The sequence below is a fragment of the Phoca vitulina genome, unplaced genomic scaffold (genome assembly GCF_004348235.1).
Source record: "Phoca vitulina isolate PV1807 unplaced genomic scaffold, GSC_HSeal_1.0 scaffold32, whole genome shotgun sequence".
Taxonomy (NCBI): Eukaryota; Metazoa; Chordata; class Mammalia; order Carnivora; family Phocidae; genus Phoca; species Phoca vitulina.
The window spans coordinates 348,316-369,325 of record NW_022589735.1 but is presented as its reverse complement, the minus strand read 5'-3'; the positions used below and the strand labels follow the sequence as shown (position 1 = coordinate 369,325).

The following is a 21,010-nucleotide window of genomic DNA, read 5'->3' as shown; positions in this document are numbered from 1 at the left end:
GTGGCAGGCACCGCTGAATAACTGGGAGCTTACATGCCGAATTCCCAGAACTCAGGGCTGTAAAAACAAGTCAGTAATTACAAAAAGGGAAGGACCAGGAGGCGGACAGGAGCAGCGTTCCAGCCACACTGTGGCAAATCCTGGAAGACAGTGCCCCCTTCTGCACAGGAGAGGCCATGCATTCTAAACGGATGCAAAAGTACCATAGTGAGTCTAAAGACTAGGGTATGTTTGCCCCTCTGCTACCTTTGATTATATCAGTGACCCTGAGATACTCAGATCCCTTCTCTGAGCCTCAGTTTGCTCACCTGAAAAATGTAAGCAATGTTGTCTTCTCTGCTTAAAAAAAAAAAAAAATTCTATGGTTTCCCCTTCAAGATGAAGTCCAAACATCTCAATAAATTTACAAAGCCCTTTATGACCTGGCCCCTACTTCACTCTTTAATCCTTCTCTCTTGACTCTTCCTCAAGCTATTCTCCAGCAAAATGAGCTGCTTGCAGTCACCCAAAGAGATCAAGCTCTTACTTATTTCTGAGACTTTGCCTGTTATCTTCCGTGCCTGGAATGTTCTTCACTCATTTTTCCTGGCCACCTCCTTCAGGAATCAACTTCCATGAAACGTTCACTCCTTCTCTTGCCAAGACTAACTTAGACGCCCCATAGAACCCTGTGTTGAAAAGGCCTTCAGAGCACTGATCATGGTGTTATAATGGTTTCTTTCCAGAAATTATAAACTCCATGAGGACAGGGATTTCCCAGGGTCTACATAGCACTGTGCCTAACACATAGTGAGAAGTCAATAAATGTCTGGGAATCAATAAATTAGTGAATCAAGGAAGGGCCTCCTCATAGTGCTCTCTAAACAGGAGAAGAAGGCAGACATCAATGGGGCTCCTAAGAGGTTGAAGAAGAAGACCTACCTGTAGTTCTGGAAGCCCCACAGCCTCAGCTTTTACCCTTTTGAGCATCCGGTTTCCTGGGCGCCGGCTCCAGGCTTTTACCACCTATGGAGAGAGGGTTCAGGCTAGGCTCCAGCCGTTGCTCTCTCAGGCACCCCCAGGCCTCACCTTGCTTACCTGCAATTCTCTCAATGCCCTGCCCAACTGGCTGAGCCCACTGTCTGTCAGGTTGTCTCCAAGGAGGCCTGAACGCAGGCTCTTCAGGCCAGCCCGGCGGGCCCGGGCCTCTGCTACGGCATCCCACAGGGTGGGCCTCACCTGTTTCACCTGCCTCCTCCTTTCCTCGGCCCCCAACAGAGCAGCCCAGAGCAAGCTCAGGGGGCCACCTAGTGAGGGGAGATTCAGAGTGAATCACTCCTGGATTCCAAAGCACACTGCCTATAATACTTGTAATTTTTATTAATAGCACTATTTATAAAAATAGCTAATACCTATCACGTGTTTACATGTGCTTGATGGCACTGTGCCAAGGCTTTTCATGGATTCTCTTTTTTTTATCCACATAACACTCCAATGGGGCAGCAACTCTAATTTGTCTTACCCCCATATTTTCCAGGTGAAGCAAAATGAAGCTCAGTGAAGTCAAGCAACTTCCTGGTGAGTAGCAGAGCTGACTTAAGTCCAGTTCTGTCTGACATTAAGGCCTGGGCCCTTAATCATGATACCAAACTGGCCAGTGGATAAACACATTTTTATCCTTCACTGCTTTATCCTTGAGGGTATGAACTGCCCTATTTTATCCTCCTCACTCCACAGGGCCTGGCACAGTGAGTGGTCTGGGAGCATATTAGCCAAATTAATGTGTGTTCATTAGTTTTGGAGACAGAGAGCCAAGCTCTTTATTATTATTATTATTATTATTATTTATTATTATTATTACTATAGAAAATTTCGAACATATACAAAGTACAGGAAACCCATCTATTTTATCATCCAGCTTCAATAATTATCAACTCTTGACCATTCTTGTTTGATCTATACGCTCCACTCGAACTCCCCCACGTCTCTGACATCATACCATTTCACAGAGGCCTGATCTTTAATAAGTGTGTGAAAACAGGCAAGTTCTTTCCCTCCTTTGATCCTCCCTTTCCTCATTTATAAATTAGGCTTCCCTCTCTTTCCTCATCTAACTTAAATGTGTCTCATGGGCTTGTGGTAAGAATAAAAGGCATTAGTGTAAAAATGCTCGGTAAACTGTTGAAAGTCTCTGAAGGGTGAGGGGTTGCTTTTCTATTGGCCCTGCCTCTCCAGACTTTGGCAATCTATCCATCCTGGGACCTTTCTGAATCCTGGCCCTCCCAGAGGGTTAGGCTTTCTCTGGACTGCGGTTGGGGCTGCAACTGAGTTGGTAAGAGGGTGGGTCAGGCATAAGTCAGATCCCAGAGCTTCCGCCAAGAACCCCCCCCCCCCCAGGCCACCTTGAGGGTCCAGGCGAAGAAGAAGGCCGCTGTAGCTGTTTCCTTCCAGGAGCCGTGAGACAATCCAGGGCAGAGAACTCTCCACCTGCTCACCAATAACCTTACCGGCCAACACCTGCAGCAGGGGGCAATCTCTACCAGAAGGAGGGAGGAAGAAAGGAGATGTCCACTGGTGGGTGGGGAAAGAAACTGGCCCAAATCACACTCTGATGGGAAGGTTGACTATTTCCAGTAACTTTTGTGCACCACCAGGCAGATTTGCAACCTTGCATAGATCTTTATTTTATTTTATTATTTTTAAAATTACACAATGTATTCTCATAGTACAAAATTTAATTCATCTATCTGATAAGGGACTTGTATCCAGAATATTTAAAGAACTCTTACCCTCAATAATAAAAGACTAATCACCCAGTTTAAAATGGCAAAGCAAGGTGACATCCACAAAAATGGCAGAGGAGGGAACTCTGGGAGTCTGTCTATTGCCAGAAACATCTGGCAAAAATGGTCAGAATCAACCTTCCTGGAATTCTGGGGGATAGTCAAAGGTTTACAGCAACCAAGTGAATGCTTCACTGGGAGAAAGCCAACTTAAATATGTTGAGATCTTTGTGGTGTTTTAACTTACTCCAGCCCCAACCTCCTCCCCAGCACGGAGGTGGTCTTGAAGACAAGAGCCCACATTTCTGGTGGGGATACTTGGCTCTGGAGGGACCTGAGCAGATCTTGTTCCCAAAGAATTGTGTTTGTTGTTTTGACTATCTAGGGTTTCCCCCGAAGGACTAACAAAAAGGGCTTCCCTTTGTTTCACTTACCTTGGAACTCTCTCAGGGCAGAACAGCTATGCTAGAGGACAGTCCCTCAAAACATTGCAAGATGAAAGAACGAGCAAAAATAACAGTTGGAGCAAACAACAAATGTATGGAAAGACTGGGAGGAAAAGTTGGGAAGTGAGATTTGGGGGGAATAAGGAAAATTCCCCCACACACTAGGGAACCTAGAAAGCCACACACATGCCCAGGGCAGGATGCATGCTGAGAAAACACCTGAGAAGATCATAAGTTTTCATTTCTGGATGATTTTTCAGCTCAGTGCAAGCAGGAAATGAGGCTAAGGCAGAGCTGTAAATGGACTGGCTAAGCACAGAAGGACCAACCCAACACAGAGCCAATCTATGGAATGCTGGAGTTTTTTTTCTTTTTTCTTTTCTTTCTCTTTTCTTCCTTTAGAAAAAAAAGGGGGGGGTTGGCCCCAGCAGTTTAAGTAATTCAATGTCAGGTCACTAGCTAACCACCGAGATAATGGAGACTTCAGTGACCACAAAGAAAACAGTCTTTGCAAAAATTTTTTGAAACAGTAACTAAGCAAGCAGATAGCTGTAGCCCACAACAAGCAACAATGCCAACCTAGAGAGGATGGAGAATTTGGTTTTCAGAGTTATCACATTATCATACCAAAAATGTCAGAGCATTAAGGAAAAGAAATGGAGACTTAAGAGACCAGCACAATAAATAATATAATCTTTATAAAAATAAAAATTCTCAAATTGGTCAGTTTCCAACCATAAAGATATCAGGCATGCAAATAAACAAGAACGTATGGCCCACAGGAGAAAAAAAATTTAACAGAAACTTCCCTGAGCAAGTACAGACATTGGATTCACTACACAAAGACTTTAATTCAACTATCTTAAATATGCTCAGAAAACTAAAAGAAATCAAGAAAATGATGCCTCAATGAATAGAAAATATCTATAGAAGCATAGAAATTATAAAAAGGAACCAAGTAGGGGCGCCTGGGTGGCTCAGTCGTTAAGTGTCTGCCTTCGGCTCAGGTCATGATCCCAGGGTCCTGGGATCGAGCCCCGCATCGGGCTCCCTGCTCAGCGGGAAGCCTGCTTCTCCCTCTCCCACTCCCTCTGTTTGTGTTCCCTCTCTCCCTATGTCTCTCTGTGTCAAATAAATAAAATCTTAAAAAAAAAAAAAAAGGAACCAAGTAGAGGGGCACCTGGCTGGCTCAGTTGGTGTAGCATGAGGCTCTTGATCTCAGGGTCATGAGTTCAAGCCCCATGGCGGATATAAAGCTTACTTAAAATAGAATAAAATAAAATAAAATAAAATAGGAACCAAGTAGAAATTCCAGAGCTGAAAAGTACAGTAACTGAATTCATAAATTCCCGAGAGGGCAGATTTGAGCAGGCACAAGAAAGAACCTCAGCAAAGTTGAAAATAAGTCAAATAGAATTATGCAGTCCGAGGAGCAGAAAGAAAAAAGAATGAAGGAAAATGAGCCTAAGGGACCGGTGGATGCATCAGGTGTATAAACATACGCAGAATGGGAATCTCAGAGGGAAAAGAGAGAGAAAAGGGGGCAGAAAGATTATTTGAAGAAATAATACTCAAAAATTCCCCCAAATTATATGAAAGACATTAATCTATACATCCAAGAAGCTCAACAAATTCCAAGAAGGATAAGCTCAAAGAGATCCATGCCAAGACACATTATAATCAAACTGTCAAAAGCTAAAGAGAGAATCTTGAAAATAGCATAGGAGAAGCAACTTGTTATGTACAAGTGATACTTCATAAGATGAGTTTCTCATCAGAAATTATGGAGGCCAGGAGTGCCTGGGTGGCTCAGTCAGTTAAGCATCTGCCTTCAGCTCAGGTCATGATCCCAGGGTCCTGGGATAGAGCCCTGCATTGGGCTCCTTGCTCAGTAGGGAGCCTGCTTCTCCCTCTCCCTCTGCCTGCCACTCCCCCTGCTTGTGCTCTCTCTCTCTTGTTCGCTCTTTCTCCCTTAAGTAAATAAATAAAATCTTAAAAAAAAAAAATTATGGAGGCCAGAAGTCAGTGAGATGACATACTTAAATGACATTCCCTCCTCTGCTAAGAAAAAGCCTGTCGAGAATGGGAGAAGATATTTGCAAATGACATATCAGATAAAGGGCTAGTATCAAAATCCACAAAGAACTTATCAAACTCATCACCCAAAAAACAAATAATCCAATCAAGAAATGGGCAGAAGGCATGAACAGACACTTCTGCAAAGAAGACATCCAAATGGTCAACAGACACTGAAAAAGTGTTCAACATCACTTGGCATCAGGGAAATACAAATCAAAACCTCAGTGAGATACCACCTCACACCAGTCAGAATGGCTAAAATTAACAAGTCAGGAAATGACAGATGTTGGTGAGGATGCAGAGAAAGGGGAACCCTCCTACACTGTTGGTGGGAGTGCAAGCTGGCGCAGCCACTCTGGAAAACAGTAAGGAGGTTCCTCAAAAAGTTGAAAATAGAGCTACCCAAGACCCAGCAATTGCACTACTGGTTATTTACCCCAAAAATACAAATGTAGTGATCTGAAGGGGCACCTGCACCCCAATGTGTATAGCAGCAATGTCCACAATAGCCAAACTATGGAAAGAGCCAAGATGTCCATCAACAGATGAATGGATAAAGAAGATGTGATGGATATATATATATATACACAGTGAAATATTATGCAGCCATCAAAAAACGAAATCTTGCCATTTGCAATGACATGGATGGAACTAGAGGGTATTATGCTGAGCAAAATAAGTCAATCAGAGAAAGACTATCATATGAGCTCACTGATATGAGAAATTTGAGAAAGAAGACAGAGGATCATAGGGGAAGGGAGGGAAAAATGAAACAAGATGAAACCAGAGAGGGAGACAAACCATAAGAGACTCTTAATCTCAGGAAATAAACTGAGGGTTTCTGGAGTGGAGGGGGGTGGGAGGGATGGGGTGGCTGGGTGATGGACATTGGGGAGGGTATGTGCTATGGTGAGCGCTGTGAATTGTGTAAAACTGATGAATCACAGACTGTACCCCTGAAACAAATAATACACTATATGTTAATAAAAGAAAAAAAAAGAAAAGAAAAAGCCTGTCAACTAAGAATTCTATATCTGGGAAAATTATCCTTTAAGAATGTGGGAGAAATTAAGGTATTCCTAGATTAGTAAAAGCTGATGGAATTCATTGTGAATAGACCTGCCTTATAAGAAGTGCTAAAGGAAAGAGTCCTTTACCATGTCAGAGGTGAGGAAAGGAGACTCTGGGGCTGGCTTGGGTCTCTGCATCCATATTTCAGAACTCCACCCCCAACCGCCACTCCCCAAAGCAGTCAGAAGACTCCATCAGACTTACAGGGCTCTGGGGAGCTGCAGGATCCTCAAGGCCCCTCGCCACATGCCCTGGATCCCAGGCTCCTCAGAAGGATCAGGCCCTGGGCAGAACATGGTGACAGTGAGCAGAGAGCAGGCCCTGTGGAGGAGAGGGTAAGATCAGGCCAAACACCTAAGGGATGGGGGTGGGAGGTGACAGGTGCCCTCCCATCCTCACCTGCCTTCATCCCCTGCAGCCTGCAAGTACAGCTCCAAGGCAGCTCTTGAGTCAGACACCTCCACCTCACTGGCATTTTCCACCACCCTGGAGGAAGGGGAGGCTGAGCTCAACTCTCAAGGGTTGAGCACCAGGGTTCTGCCCAGCCCCCCAGAACCTCTTCGTGGGGAGTCCATTTGCGATCCCAAAAGCCTGTAAGAATCATCCCCAAGGTTCCAAGCTCAGTACATCCCCTAAAAGCCTCTCATCTTCATGATCTCTTTTTCCCTCCTGTCATCTGCCCAGTGAGGGAAATAAGCTAGCTGGGATTTCTCCCATTTTACAGATGGAGAAACTGAAGTTCTGCTCAGTGAGATGCTCAAATCTCCCAGGATGATAATGACTGAGTTGAAGAGGCATAGATGGGTAGGGTAAGAAGAGTGAGAGGTTGGGGATATGGGATGCAGGGAAGAGGATGAGAGGGCGTGATAAGCATGACCCCAAGTGCATGGCAGTGGAGAGAAACCTCCAAGGGCTGGGTTTGGGGGTGTCAGCCCTGCTTTAAGACAAGCACCCTCAGATCCCATTGGGCCCTGGACACTCACAAGCCTAGGGGGGACACATCTAGCACTGACAGGTTCTCCGTCCCTGGAGAGAGCATGTCCCGAGTCCTCCCGCTGGGGCTGAGCTGGAATCACGCAAGCACAACACCGGTTACAAATAGAGCCTTTCCCAGACTTCAGCTCACACGATCCTCCCACTGGGGCCCTGTGGGCCAACCAGGGCACCCAAATTCAGCCATTTGAGGCAGGAAAAAGGAGGCCTCAGAGAGGCAAGCCCACGCTGGTGAGCAGCTGAATGAGGCTGGGCTCAAGCTTTTCTGGCTGCTCATAAGCCTCAGGCATTTTCTGCAGCACTGCCAGGGCCTTGGCTCCCAGGTCTCCCCTCCCTGCAAGGTCTCACCTGCACCAGGCTAAGGGTAATAAGCACAGGATCAGGGTCCCCGTGGGGCAGAGCTTCCTCAAACAGCATCTGCAACAGCTAAAGTGGAGAAAGGGGTTCAGTAGGGATGCAGAAAGGATGAATCCGCACTTCAACATTTCCTGAGGGTGCAGTTCTGCACCCAGTTCTGCGCTAGGGGCACAGTGTCCAGGACAGAAACAGCCCCAGCCCTCACGGTTCACACAGAGCCAGTCAAATGAGTAGACATTTTCAGTGAGACCTGCTGTTTCCTATAGCAGGGGCCTATGACATGTTTCTGAAGCTGCTATTTTGATTTGGGGGGCATTTTCATGAAGCCCTAAAAACAAAACTGTCAAGTTTATTATCAGTATTATGAAAAACTGTGAAGATTAGACTCCCTGGATATTTGATCTTTGCACACCACCCCTCCCTGACCTTCACCCCCATGGACCCCAGCCTCCAACCTTCCCCAGCCTCTTAATCACTGCCCAGATTGGTCCTGGCCAAACATTCTGTATGGACTGCAGTGCACTGTAGGAACCCCAAGGAGGGGAACCTAATCCAGCTAGGAAGGGGAAGGCAAGTTTCTCAAAGGTATCTGGGAGCCTCGTGAGACCTATGCCCGGTGGCTCCTCTGGGACTCACCTGAGGTATGAGCCGGGGTGTCTCTGCTTCCCGACCCCGAAGCAGTAGGGCTACACTGTACCCTCGGGCCACCAAGCCTAGTGTGGACTGGACTCGTGCTAGCAGCTCCTGCTCAGCCTCCTGCAGGGGACACAGAGACATCTCCTCATCTCAGGTGCCCTGACCCAGTCTGTCCGAGCAAAGGACTTGGGAAGCCCTCAGCGCTCCAGGATCCAGGAGCCTGAGGGCTCCCATGCTCCTCCCATCTCCCTACAACCCCCCTACCTGAGCAGCATCAGAGCCCAGGACTCTGTCAAAGGTGATGCATTGTTCCTGTGGGGAGGGCTAGGCTCAGCATTGTCATTCCCATCTTCCCCAGCCCTCACCCGCACCCCATCCCATTTTTACCTGAGTGTCTAGAGTGCCCGGCTGAAGCAGGCAGATGCTCTTGGGCCCCTCCAGAAGGAGTGTGGGGCAACAGGTCTCCTCAGGGCCTAAGAAAGATGGGCTATATATCAACTCTCATGGGGGAAACTGCCAGGACTCCTAGGTCCTGCTCTCAACTTTGGCCTCAGTTTCCTAACCTAGAGTACTACGCACAGGATCAGAGCCCCTGAGAAGCAGAGCTTCCTCAAACAGCATCTGCAGCAGCTAAAGCCGTAAAATGACCTCCTCCTTCCCCTCTCCCAAGGGGGTCCCCCAGGATGCACTCTCTCTAAGAATGAATGTGTAAGGACTTCTTACCTGATCCTCTGCCTCGCTCTACTTCTACTTCCACCACTACAGTCAGCCTGGCCGGGGGGTTGCCCATGAGGGCTGGGGTCACTGAGCTGTCCTGGCCCAAACCAGCCCCTGTGCTTGCCGCCTCTCCACACGCCATGGCTTTCATGCCTCTCAGATTCCCCTCAATAATTCATCTCCCTGATGTGAGGGCTCTGGAGAGGGCCTCTAAATAACAACTTATCAAAGGAGGTGGCAGTCCCCTCTTTTCTTTCTTTTCTTTTCTTTCTTTCTCTTTCTTCTTTTCTTTCTTTCTTCCTTCCTTCCTTCCTTCCTTCCTTCCTTCCTTCCTTTCTTTCTTTCTTTCTTTCTTTCTTTCTTTCTTTCTTTCTTTCTTTCTTTCTTTCTTTCTTCTTTCTTTCTTCCTTCCTTTCAGTGAGTATAAGTGATAGAAGTTTATTAAGCAAGTATACAGAAAAAGCTGTCAGGAGTGAGGGTCCTGACAGGGTTAACCTCTTTCTTTTTCTTAAAATATTTTATTTATTTATTTAAGAGAGAGCGCGCGCACAGGCACACAAGTAGGGAAGGGGCAGAGGGAGAGGGACGAGCAGACTCCCCGCTGAGCAGGGAGCCCAGCCAGACCCCAAGATCATGACCTGAGCCAAAGTCAGACACTCAGGTGCCCCAACAGTCCCCTCTTTTCTGAGTCAGAACATTGCATTGGATTCTTTTTTCCTCTTTTGAAAAATGTCAAACACATACAACTGTAGAGAGAATAGTATGATGATCCTCCAAGCAACCAACTTCAGCAATTATCAACCTATGGTCAGTCTTATCTCTTCTGTTCTCCTCCCCATTCCATAGCAAATCCCAGACATCTTATGCGTCGTCTATAGCTATTTCAGCTTCTATTTATAGAAGATAACTACCCCTTTAAAAAAAAAATGAATGGCTTAATTTGGTGAGGATGCAGAGAAAGGGGAATGCCCTTACACTGTTGGTGGGAATGCAAACTGGTGCAGCCACTCTGGAAAACAGTATGGAGATTCCTCAAAAAGTTAAAAATAGAGCTACCCTATGATCCAGCAATTTATCCAAAGGATACAAACATAGGGATTCAAGGGGACATGTGCACCCCAATGTTTATAGGAGCAATGTCCACAATAGCCAAACTATGGAAAGAGCCCAGATGTCTACTGACATATGAATGGATAAAGAAGATGTGAGATACACACACACACACACACACACACACACACACACACAATGGAATGTTACTCAGCTCTCAAAAAGAATGAAATCTTGTCATTTGCAATGACGTGGATAGAACTAGAGGATATTAAGCTAAGTGGAATAAGTCAGATTAAGACAAATATCAAATGATTTCTCTCATGTGGAGTTTAAGAAACAAAACAGATGAACATAGGGAAGGGAGGGAAAAATAAGATAAAAACAGAGAGGGAGGCAAACCATAAAAGACTCTTAACTACAGGAAACAAACTGAGGATTGCTGAAGGGAAGGTAGGTGGGGAGCCAGGGTAACTGGGTGATGGGCATTAGGGAGGGCACTTGATGTAATGAGCACTGGGTGTTATATGCAACTGATGAATCACTAAATCCTACCCCTGAAACTAATAATACACTATATGTTAACTAAATTGAATTTAAATTTAAAAAATTTTAAATAATAGCTTATCAAGATATAATCCATATACCATATATTTTACCCATTTAAAGTATATATTTCAATGGCTTTTACTATCACCATTTTAGAGCATTTCCATCACTTTATAAAGAAACTTGGTTTCCTTTATTATCACCTCCCTAACCCCACCCTACTACAATCACTAAACAACCATTAATCTATTTTCTGTCTCCATAGATTTGGCTATTCTGGACTTTTCATATAAGAGGAATCACAGTCTGTGTTCTTTTTGTGACTGGCTTCTTTCACTTGACATAATGTTTTCAAGGTTCATCCATGCTGTAGCATTCATCAGGACTTCTTTCCTTTCTATGACTGAATGATTTTCTTTTTTCTCCCCCCCGCACCTTCCTCGTCCCCTCCCCCTCCTCCCCCACTGAATGAATGCTTTTCCACATAGAGGTGAAATGACTTCTGTCACCAACTATGCAGAGTTTGGCCAAACCTGATGGCTAAGAGCACGTCTCCACAAGATTGCCCTTACTTCAGACACTAGTCTCAAGCTTGGGGTCCCCAGGTCTTCCTCATTCTGACCAGCTAGCAAAATTTTTAGGTGTTCCCACTATTCCTGCAGGTTCCATAATTTGCTAGAATGACTTACAGAACTCAGGAAGGCACATTATACTTACTGTATCTGACACCAATTCTCTGACACCAACTGGGTGTCCTTTTTTTTTTAAAGATTTTATTTATTTATTTATTTATTTATTTATTTGGCAGAGAGAGACACAGCGAGAGAGGGAACACAAGCAGGGGGAGTGGGAGAGGGAGAAGCAGGCTCCTCTATGAGCAGGGAGCCCAAAGTGGGGCTCCATCCCAGGACCCTGGGATCATGACTTGAGCCAAAGGCAGACGATTGACTGACTAAGCCACCCAGGTGTCCCAGGTGTCCTATATTTCAATCCAATTTTGACACTAACTACCTGGAGTTAGCACCAGTTCCCACAAGGTCCTCAACAAGACTGCCCTTATTTTTTATGACAGCCACAAGTGGGGTCCCCAAGTTGCTTGCACGACTGTCTGACTTGGCTACAGATTTGGGAGTTCTGATAACTACTCTTCAGGTTCCATAACTCACTAGAACGACTCACAGAACTCAAGAAGGTGCTCTACTTATGATTACCTTTTTATTATAAATAAACAATTAGATGAAGAGGTACATAGGGCGAGGTCTGGAAGGGGCCTGAACACAGGAATTCCTGTTTCTGTGGAGTCAGGCTGTGCCGCAAGAGTTATTTTTAATTGAGATTTCATTATGTAAGCATGTTTCATTAAATCATAGGCTATGTGACTGAACTCAACTCCAGCCAATTACATGGTTGTTTTTTTCTGATGAGCAGCCTTCTCCATCCTGAAGCTATCTGGGGGTCCAGCCAGAAGTCACCTCACTAGCATAGCAGAAAGACTCCTATCATTCAAGAAATTCCAAAAGTTTTTGAAGCTCTGCTCCTTCAACTGGAGACAAAGACCAGATATATTCTTTATTATACCACAAGCCATTTGATGGTTTTTCACCAAGGATCCCTTATAGCAAAAGGATCATACCTGTTTGATTATCTACATTTCGTAAAGTATTTATATAAGAGAACAATAATAAAAACATGAATATGGTAGTTCCCCCTTATTTATGAAGGGTGTATTTCAAGACACCCAATAGATGCCTAAAACCACAGATAGTTCCAAACCCCATATATACTATGCTTTTTCTTATGCATACCTATGGTAAAGTTTAATTTATAAATCAGCCACAGTAAGAGATTAACAACAACAATAATAAAATAGAACAGTTATAACAATATACTGTAATAAAAATGATGTGGATGTGTGTTCTCTCTTTCAAAATATCTTATTGTTGGGGCACCTGGTTGGCTCAGTTGGTTAAGCATCTGACTCTTAATTTTGATTCAGGTCATGATCTCGGGGTCATGAGATCAAGCCCCGCATTTGGCTCCATGCTGGACATGGAGTCTGCTTAAGATTCTTTCTCACTCTCTCCCTCTGCCCCTCCCCCTGCTTGCTCATGCTTGGCGATCTCTCGCTCTAAAAAAAAAAAAGAAAGAAAAGAAAAAAAGTATCTTATTGTACTGGACTCACCCTTCCTCTTCTTGTGAGGATGTGAGATGATCAAACGCTTATGTGAGGAGATGAAGCGAGCTGAATGATGTAGACATTGTGACATAGCCTTGAGGAACTGAAACTGCAGAGATAAACTGTAGATAAGGGGGTAACGAATTTATGTATGCCTAACATTTGAAGGAATCAGTGTGGGGTAGGCATAGGAGGCCGTTAATTAAATTTCCCAGTCTATCGATATTATAATCTTACCAACAATGCCAGTGGCACATTATATGTCATTGTGTAGATGCAATACAAAAAACAAGAGTAATTAGTCCAGTCCATAACTCTGTTTTGTGATCAAAATGTCTCCCAGGGCAAGGCTACCCAGGTTTGCAGTCTTCCATTTTAATCTGGTCATATAGTTGAGTTGAACAGTGCTGCTATGAATATTTTGGTACAAAATTTTGTTTTACATATTCCTTTTCAATCCTTTTGCATATACACCTAGAAGTAGTATTGCTGGATCGTATGGTAATTATACGTTTAACTTTTTGAGGAACAGCCAAACTGTTTTTCACAGTGGCTGTCCCATATTACATTCCCACCAGCAACATGTGAGGGTTCTTATTTATCCACATTCTCACCAACAGTTCTTTTTCTTCTTTCTTTTTATTAGAGCCATTCTAGTGGGTGTGAAGTGGTGCTTCATTATGGCTTTGATTTGCATTTTCCTTAATGACCAATGATTTTTTTTTTTTAAGATTTTATTTATTTATTTGACAGAGAGAGACACAGTGAGAGAGGGAACACAAGCAGGGGGAGTGGGAGAGGGAGAAGGAGGCTTCCCGCTGAGCAGGGAGCCGGATGTGGGGCTCGATCCGAGGACGCTGGGATCAGGACCTGAGCCGAAGGCAGACGCTTAACGACTGAGCCACCCAGGTGCCCAATGACCAATGATTTTGAGAATCTTTTCACATGCCTGTTTGGCCATCTGTATAGCTTCTTTGGAGAAATATCGATTTAAGTTCTTTGCCCAGGTTTTAATTATTGTTTGCCTTTTTGCAGCTCATTAATGAAGAATGATATTAAGCGTCTTTTCATGTGCTTTTCAGGCATGTGTACAGTTTCTTTGGAGGAATGGCTACTTAAGTCTTTCCCCCACTTTTTACTTGAATTGTCTTTTTTTGTTGATGAGTTAAGGAGCTGTATATATATCCTGGATACTAGACCATTATCAGATATATAATTTGCAAATATTTTCTCCCGTTTTGTAGGTTGTCTTTTCATCTTTTTGATGATGCTCTTTGATGCAGAAAAGTTTTTATTTTTTTTTAAAGATTTTATTTATTGGGGTGCCTGGGTGGCTCAGTCGTTAAGCGTCTGCCTTCGGCTCAGGTCATGATCCCAGGGTCTTGGGATCGAGTCCCGCATCAGGCTCCCTGCTCAGCAGGAAGCCTGCTTCTCCCTCTCCCACTCCCCCTGCTTGTGTTCCCACAGTTCCCAAGACCCTGGGATCATGACCTGAGCTGAAGGCAGGTGCTTAACGACTGAGCCACCCAGGCGCCCTGAAAAGTTTTTAATTTTGATGAAATTCAGTTTATTGGTTTTTTTCTTTTCTTTTTCTTGCTTTTGGTGTCATATCTCAGAATTCATTGCCAGATCAGAGGTCATGAGGATTAATTTTTGTGTTTTCTTCTAAGAACTTTATAGTTTTATTTTTTTTTAAAGAGTTTATTTATTTATTTGACAGAGAGAGACACACACAGCAAGAGGGGGAACACAAGCAGGGGGAGTGGGAGAGGGAGAAGCAGGCCTTCCACAGAGCAGGGAGCCCGACGCAGGGCTTGATCCCAGGATCCTGGGATCATGACCTGAGCCGAAGGCAGACGCTTAATGACTGAGCCACCGAGGCGCCCCTGAGCTTTATAATTTTAATTCTTATATTTGGGTAATTGATCCATTTTGAGTTAATTTTTGTATACAGTCTGGGTTAAGGATACAAATTAATTCATCTGTATCTGGATATCCAGGGGTCCCAGTGCCATTTGTTTGAAAGATTTGTTCATTGGGCGCCTGGGTGGCTCAATTGGTTGGGCGACTGCCTTCGGCTCAGGTCATGATCCCAGAGTCCCGGGATCAAGACCCACATCAGGCTCCCTGCTCAGCAGGGAGTCTGCTTCTCCCTCTGACCCTACCCCCTCTTGGGCTCTCTCTCACTCTCTCTCTCAAATAAATAAATAAAATCTTTAAAAAAAAAAGAAAGATTTCTTCATTGAATGTTCTCGACGTCCTTGTCAAAATCAGCTGTCCATAGAAACATGGGTTTATTTCTGGACTCTCACTTCTCTCTCAATGATCTCTATGTTTGTCCTTATGCCAGTTTCACAGTGTCTTCATTACTATTGCTTCACAAAAAGCTTTGAAATCAGGAAGTGTAAGCCCTCCAACTTTGTTCTTATTTTATAAGATTGTTTTGTCTACAGCATCTATGGAAATTCCATATGAACAAAAAGCTTAAATTCTTTTTTTTTTAAGATTTTATTTATTTATTTGACAGAGAGAGACACAGCGAGAGAGGGAACACAAGCAAGGGGAGTGGGAGAGGGAGAAGCATGCCTCCCGCGGAGCAGGGAGCCTGATGTGGGGCTCGATCCCAGGACCCTGGGATCATGACCTGAGCCGAAGGCAGACGCTTAACGACTGAGCCACCCAGGCGCCCCAAAAAACTTAAATTCTTATAAGACATTAATTGAATCTGTGGGTCAATTAGGGGAGAATTGACATTTTTTTTTAAATTTTTTTATTGTTATGTTAATCCCCATACATTACATCATTAGTTTTAGATACAGTGTTCCATGATTCATTGTTTGTGCATAACACCCAGTGCTCCATGCAGAACGTGCCCTCCCCAATACCCATCACCAGGCTAACCCATCCTCCCACCCTCCTCCCCTCTAGAACCCTCAGTTTGTTTTTCAGAGAGAATTGACATCTTAACAATATTAAGATCCATGTATGTGAGATGTTATTCCATTTATTTAGATCTTATTTAATTTCTTTCAACAGCATTTTGTAGTTTTAGGAGTATAAGTTTGCTCTTCTTTGGTTATATTTACTCCTAATTATTGTATTCCTTTTGATGCTATTGTAAATGAATTTTTTTTGAAATTTTTTTGAAATTTCATTTTCAGTATGTTCATTGCAAGTGTATAGATATAAAATTGATTTTTGTATGTTGACCTTGTATCTTACAACTTTATTGAACTTGATTAGTTCTAATATATTTTAGTGAATCCACAAGGTTTTTTTTTAAGATTTTATTTATTTATTTGAGAGAGAGAATGAGAGAGAGAGAGAGAGAGCTTGAGAAAGGGGGAGGGTCAGAGGGAGAAGCAGGCTCCCCACTGAGCAGGGAGCCCGATGTGGGACTTGATCGTGGGACTCCAGGATCATGACCTGAGCTGAAGACAGTTGCTTAACCGACTGAGCCACCCAGGTGCCCCCCACAGGATTTTTTAAATATACATGATCATAAAATCTATGAATTTAGATAGTTGTACTTCTTGCTTTCCAACCTGAATGTAATTTATTTCTTTTTCTTGAGTAATTACCATGGCCAGAATCTCTAGAACAATGTCAGATGAAGGTGGTAAGGACATATATCCTTGTTTTGTTGCTCATCTCAGGGCAAAAACACCCAGTCTTTGATTATTAACTATGATATCAACTGACTTTTTTTTGTAGATGCCCTTGATCATGTTGAGGATATTCCTTTCTCTTCCTAGTTTGTTGGGTGTTTTTTTTGTTTTTTTTTTCCTGAAAGATGTTGGATTTCATCAGATGCTTCTGTGTTTATTTAGAATGATCGTGTTTTTATGTTTTATTCTGATATATGGTGTATTACATTAACTGATTTTCAGATGTTAAACCAACTTTGCATTCCTGGGATAAATCCCAATTGGTCATTATATATAATTCTTTTTATACATTCTTCTTATAAATTGCTGGAGTCAATTTCTAGTATTTTATTGGGTTTTTTTTATTCATATTCATAAGGGAAATTGGACTGTAGCTTTATTTTCTTGTGATTTGTCAAGCAGTCTTGCTTAAACATTACCACAGTATCATACCTATCACATACAATACCATACCTAAAAAACACTAGTGATTTTTTTATATCCTCAAAGATCCAGGTCAGTGTTCAAATTTCTTCCATTGTAGGTAATTTGAGATGGCTCATAAAGAGCCTCTCCTGATCTAGAGAATAAGGGGGTTCTGATTTTGATAACTGGTGGGGGGTGGGGTGTTGGAGAAAAGAAGACTCTGTGGGAAAGAGCAGAAACTCTTGACTCAGGGTATAAGAACTTCTGAGGAAAAGAATTGACGTCTGTCTGGTTCCAGATGACAGCGCAGGAACAAAAGAGGAAGCTACAGGGAGACTTTTTGGCTCAGAAATGGAAGTCCTATGACCCCAGTCCTACTGTTGCAATATACAATTCGTTACACCACACCAGATATCCAAATTCATTGTACATGTGGAAGTAGAACCGTTGCTTCTCTCTCTCTTTTTTTTTAAAAGATTTTATTTATTTATTTGAGAGAGAGAATGAGATAGAGAGAGCATGAGAGGGGGGAGGGTCAGAGGGAGAAGCAGACTCCCCGCTGAGCAGGGAGCCTGATGCGGGACTCCAGGATCTTGACCTGAGCCGAAGGCAGTCGCTTAACCAACTGAGCCACCCAGGCGCCCCATGTTGCTTCTCTTAATCCATGCTTCACTCCTTGTTACTTCCTTCCCTTTCTAGGGCACATTTTTCAGCCTCGCCCTTATCAACACAACTTGCTCAATCCTTGGGTCTCAGTTGGGCTGCCCTGTGCACCCACCCTCAATTTTGCTCTGCCAGTTTTTAAGTTGGTTTTTTTTTCCCCAGAAGAAATTGTTTCATGCATCGCTGTAGATTCAGTGTATCAGTGGGAGAAGATGAATTCAGAATCTTCCTGCATCACACTTTTGAACAAGAACCTCTACCCACCCCCGATTTTGAATGTATGAATCCTACTCCTAGGCTGCTGTACACTGTCAGATCAGAAAATGCCACATGCCTTGTGACTGGAACTGTGACACATACTTTATGACCTCCAACCTCAGTTAGAAAAATATTTTTATTTGACCTTAATGAAGCAAAACACTAATCAGTTTTTCCTCACTTAACTCATGGCAGCAATAACGCCTCAGCCCGCTCTTTCCATTCATTCAATCAATTTTTTAGTAAAGATTTATGGAGCACCTACCGTGTGCCAGGGACTGTCTTTGGGACAAGAGATTCAGAAGTAAACAAGATTGACACCGCTGCTGCTCTGAGCAGTTGTCACGGAACTTCCAACACAATACTCAACAAACAAAAAAGGCAGAAATAAAGATGATTTCCAATTGAGATTAATGCTGTGAAGAAAATAATGTACAATGTTGTGATCAGGATAACGAGGCAGGAGGGGCTCCTTCAGATGAGGTAACGTTTAAATTGAATCCTGAACAACGAGGTGCCTGCCATAGAAAGATGTGTATTTAGAGCTTCAATTTGGTAGAAGTTCCATAGTCTCCTGTTACCTCAGGACCATCTTTACCCAAATACCCTGCTTTCCAGCCTGGTGACTATAAGTTGTCTGCTTGTGTGCTTATCTGAAGGCCAACCCCTTTACTGGTGAATTAGGTACCAGTCCTCTTCTACCTATTCAAGGTCATTCCTCTGGCAGGACTCTCTTCTTTCTCCTACATCGTCAAGTTCCCTCTCTACTGGATTATTCCCATGCTATTTCTCTTATCTTAAAAACCAATTAATATGGGGCGCCTGAATGGCTCAGTCGGTTAAGACCAACTCTTGATTTCAGCTCAGGCCATGGTCTCATTGTTGTGGGTTGGAGCCCCGTGTCAGGCTCTGCGTGTCAGGAATCTGCTTGAGATTCTCTCTCCCTCTCCCTCTGCCCCTCCCCCCACTTTGCACGTGTGTGATCTTTCTCTCTTTAAAAAATATAAATCTTTTTTAAAAATCAGTTAACATAACACCATACTCAATAGTGAAAGACTGAAAACTTACCCTCTAAAATCAGGATCAAGACAAGGATGCCGACTTTTGCCACTTCTATTTTTTTTTAAAGATTTTATCTATTTATTTGAGAGAGAGAATGAGAGAGAGAGCACATGAGAGGGGGGAGGGTCAGAGGGAGAAGCAAACTCCCTGCTGAGCAGGGAGCCCAATGTGGGACTCGATCCAGGGACTCCAGGATCATGACCTGAGCTGAAGGCAGCCGCTCAACCAACTGAGCCACCCAGACGCCCCTTGCCACTTCTATTTAACATAGTGGAATCCTAGCTAAAGAAATTAGGCAAGAAAAAGAAATAAAAAGAAGAAGTAAAATTATCTCTATTTGCAGATGACATGATCTTATATGTAGAAAATCATAAAGAGGGGCGCTGGGTGGCGCAGTCAGTGAGGCATCCAACCCTTGGTTTCAGCTCAGGTCATGATCTCATGCATTGCGGGTTCGAGCCCTCCGATGGGCTCCGTGCTCAGTGGGGAATCTGCTTGAAGAGTCTCTCCCTCTGCCCCTCCCCCCATTCACTCATGAGAGCTCTCTCTCGCTCTAATAAATAAATAAATAAATAAATAAATAAATCTTTTTTTTTAAAGAAAATCATAAAGATTCCACACACAAAAAACTGTTAGAATAAACAAATTCAGGAAATTTTCAGGATACAAAATTAACAAATAAAATCCAGTAAGTTTTGGGATGCCTGGGTGGCTTAGTCGGTTAAGTGTCTGCCTTCCGCTCAGGTCATGATCCCAGGGTCCTGGGATCGAGTCCTGCATCAGGCTCCTTGCCGGCTTCTCCCTGCTTCTCCCTCTGCCTGCCACTCCCCCTGCTTGTGCTCTCTTTCTCTCTCTGACATATAAATAAATAAAATCTTAAAAAAAAATCCAGTGAGTTTCTATACACTGATGATGAACAATCTGAACAGGAAATTAAGAAAAACAATTCCATTTACAATAGCATTAAAAAGAATAAAATACTTGGGAATTAACCAAAGACTTGTGGAGTGAAAACTACAAAACATTGCTGAAATAATTAAAGACACAACTAAATTGGGGCACTGGGGTGGCTCAGTTGTTTAAGCATCTGCCTTCTGCTCTCTCTATCTCTCTCTCTATCAAATAAATATTTATTATTTGACAAGCAGGGGGAGGGGAAGAGGGAGAAACAGGCTCCCCGCTGAGCAGGGAGCCCAACTTGGGGCTCGATCCCAGGACTCTGGGATCATGACCTGAGCCGAAAGCAGTCACCCAACCAACTGAGCCACCCAGGCGCCCCTAAATAAAATATTTTTTAAAAACTTTCTAACCACTCATTCTTGACTTTTAAACTTACCTCCTCATAGTTTGGTAATTAAACAGTGTGTGGGTTGGCACTTGCCATAGATGATATTTTGAATAGCATTGCCTTACAAGGCCCTACATAATCTGGCCCTGCTATCCTCTCATGTTTTCTCTTACTGTTCTTCCCTACCACCCCTGCTCACCCTACTTCAGCCACACTGGCCTCCTTTTTGTTTCCTTTACCATTCCAAAGACCTCAGAATTTTTGTGCTTGCCATTGTTTCTGCCTGAAATGCTATTCCCGCAGATATCCTCAAGCTCACTTTCCCAATTCACTCAGGAGTTTGTTCAAATATCCCCTATCAGAGAGACCTTCCTAACACTCTCACATATCAATCCTCAACACTCCATCCTCTTCACAACACTTATCATAGTCTGATATATTATATGTTTATTGTCTTCCCCTCAGCCCCACTATCCAACTAGAATCTGAATTCCATATGAACAAGAACTTCTGTATTATTCCCGCTCTATCCACAGGCTTTAGCATAGTCCCTGGCACATAACTGGGACTTGAATGAATCAATGTCTCCAGCTTCCATCACTGTGATCTCCAGCCCTACCTAATCAGTTATAATTCCCAGATCTGGCCATATACTTCCAGGTTTCTGAGCCTTTTAAAGTACCCATTTTTGCCTGGGAATGTCCTTCCTGAGGAAGTGATATTCAACTCTCAGACCCAGATTAAATGTCTCCTTTCCTGTACAGCCTTCCAGAGGACCTCATGGAGTTGATCCCTCCCACTCATTGAATTACAACTATCTTTTCTGTGTA

The 21,010-nt window shown here is 43.5% G+C and overlaps 1 protein-coding gene across 1 annotated transcript in view; it reads left to right on the top strand.

Moving 5' to 3' along the window:
- Positions 1-21,010, top strand: part of TMCO6 (transmembrane and coiled-coil domains 6) — a 33,276-nt gene continuing 12,266 nt past the window's right edge. The window contains exon 1 of the mRNA XM_032425376.1: positions 1-1,557. Coding sequence (XP_032281267.1) covers positions 1,527-1,557 — 31 coding nt within the window. The 5' untranslated portion in view covers positions 1-1,526. The remainder of the gene's footprint in view (positions 1,558-21,010) is intronic.